The sequence below is a fragment of the Arachis stenosperma genome, chromosome 8 (genome assembly GCF_014773155.1).
Source record: "Arachis stenosperma cultivar V10309 chromosome 8, arast.V10309.gnm1.PFL2, whole genome shotgun sequence".
Lineage (NCBI taxonomy): Eukaryota > Viridiplantae > Streptophyta > Magnoliopsida > Fabales > Fabaceae > Arachis > Arachis stenosperma.
In genome coordinates this window covers 15,809,564-15,812,007 of record NC_080384.1, presented here as the reverse complement: position 1 = coordinate 15,812,007, position 2,444 = coordinate 15,809,564, and the positions used below count along the sequence as shown (strand labels likewise).

General features: G+C 33.2%; 1 protein-coding gene across 1 annotated transcript; it reads right to left on the bottom strand.

Annotated features, from left to right (window-relative positions):
• Positions 1 to 358: 358 nt before the first annotated feature.
• LOC130944797 (transcription factor MYB93-like) lies at positions 359 to 2,241 on the bottom strand. Its single transcript, XM_057873333.1, has 3 exons — positions 2,045 to 2,241; positions 1,817 to 1,946; positions 359 to 1,410 (listed from the first exon to the last, which is right to left on the bottom strand). Exons 1-3 carry the CDS (start codon positions 2,175 to 2,177, stop codon positions 552 to 554), a joined length of 1,122 nt encoding a protein of 373 aa, XP_057729316.1. The 5' UTR covers positions 2,178 to 2,241; the 3' UTR covers positions 359 to 551.
• Positions 2,242 to 2,444: the final 203 nt, after the last annotated feature.

The window sequence follows — 2,444 nt, the reverse complement described above, 5'->3', positions numbered from 1 at the left end:
TTTAGAATTGTGGAAACTTTGATTAGCCGTGATTTATTATTTTGCTTCTGTTTTACTGCAGAAACTACTATACATGTTTGTTGATATATAATTCATATGGAAATTAACAATGTGCATTGCGCGCCAGTTGTAATAATTTTTATGTTACAAACATTCTGATTTTATATCATAAAATTACTTTGAAAAAAAAAAAATGAGTCGTTACCTCTTTCATTCAAATTCAATGCATAGAAATCTAATTAATTTAATTACAAATAAACATAGATAATTAAAGAGAAAAATAATTGTATTGACATTCATATACTATGTCCTACTAATCTTTCCAAGAGTTATGTACACCAAACATGTATCAATTATATAAATACGCATACATGTAATACATATATATTTATACATACTATAATATATATAACCTATATATATGTAGATGTGTGTTGATTTGAAAGAAGTGGCAAGAAACAATAATGTGATGATGAACAAGGCATAAAATAAAAACACACACACACACACCAAATACAGTGCCAACTATAATCTGAAAATAAAAAATAAAACTAAGGTAGCTCATGCATGATAGTAGGGTCCACAAGAAAGAGTTCAGACCAATAAGAAGAGGAGGAAGAAGCAGGTCCTCCTCCTCCTCCTCCTCCATAGCTAGAAGTGGTGCTGCTTGTATCTCCTGGATTATTATTGTTACTAGTAGTAGTAGAGGGTCCATTATTATTTGGAGCAATAGATGATAATGGAGAAGAAGATGGAAGAATCCAGGAGGAATTATCATCAGCTGTTGTGTGATCCATTTGACTTATGATTGCATAGTTAGTAGTAGAACCTTGACCTTGCTCATTAATATTATTCAAACATGATTGGGAATTGAAAGAGACTTGTTGTGATGGTGGGTCTAAAAAGTGAGATAATAGCATGTTTGGGTGGTAGTGGAGTGGTTGACAGCTACTATCATCATCAATAAGAATCCCATTCCCATGATGATGATGATGAGGAAATGAAGAAGGACCATTATTATTATTATTATTATTAGTATTAATATTCTCTTTCACATTTAACAAACTGAAAGGAGGTTCCATGTTTGTGATGTTGATGGGATTGTTTTGGTCCAAGGCAAGGTTGGAATTTGATGAGGAAGATTGGAGTAAGTAATGAAGGTACTGAAGCTTTGCCATTTGAATTGCCTCTGCTTGTAAGCTCAGAGCATGTTCATCAATTGATGATGATGTGTCCATCATGCTCGCCAAAGCTATGAGGTATGGGAGGGTAGAAACAAGGTCAGTTCTTGGTTGATGAGTCATTGGATCAAAACCCATCTGAATCAGCTTCTTCTTCAAATGAGTGTTCCAGAAATTCTTTATCTCGTTGTCTGTTCTCCCCGGAAGATGGGTCGCAATTGCTGACCACCTGTTCAACAATATCGCTCTTATATTACTAAACCATTCTTTCTACTCAAGTAGAGTCAAATTTAGGTGAAATTGATAGCTGAGAACTGTTAAATGATTTAACTAAATTTTTATCTAACAGTTCTCAGTTATCAACTTTACATGAAATTAACTGCACTTGAGTTTTTACCTTATTAAAAACTAACACATAGATAATTATATTTTTAATAAAGAAATATATCTAAACATAATTGTTGCCAAAAGTCTTTTTGTCCATTTTCTTTATCCCTGAATAATGAAACAAAAACTATATTATAGAATAGAATCTAGCTCACTAAAAACCCTTGAATTTCTTCTCCACTAAAAAATAAAAGAAGAAAAAGAATTGGTGTAACTGAGATGGTGGGAAGTATATATTAGGAAAGTACTTGTTTCCAAGAATGGAATGAAGATGGAGAATGGTTTGCTCTTCTTCTTGGGAGAATTTGCCCCTCTTAATATCAGGCCTCAAATAGTTAGTCCACCTAAGTCTACAGCTCTTGCCACATCTATTAAGACCTGCATCAACAAAATCAACAAACTACATCATGATGAATTCAGTGAAAGAAATTAATATTGTAAACTTTATATAAGAGATTTAATTATAATTTGCTGACCCGCTAACTTAGGAAGTGCTCTCCAACTTCCATGGCCATGTTTCTGAATGTGGTGAACAAGCTTTTGATCTTCTTCAGGAGTCCATGGACCTTTCTTAAGGCCACTCTCATCGCAGCATGGAGACCTTCCCATATTGTGCAGTCTTTTTAATTTTTCCACTCTTACCGCACCAAATCAAACTAACAAGGGGCTGCGCCACACTATTTATATATCCATTAATATTATTCTTTTTGCTTGCTTCTTAGTTTAGCTTGTCGTTCATTATTTCTATTAAAGTATACATTTTGCAAATCTTTATTAGGTTGGTAAAAGATTTGGACACTTCCATATCCGGTTAAACTATATACTCAATAAAATGTCTCGTGCCTTGACCATATTACCCTTCAAATTAAATAAAGA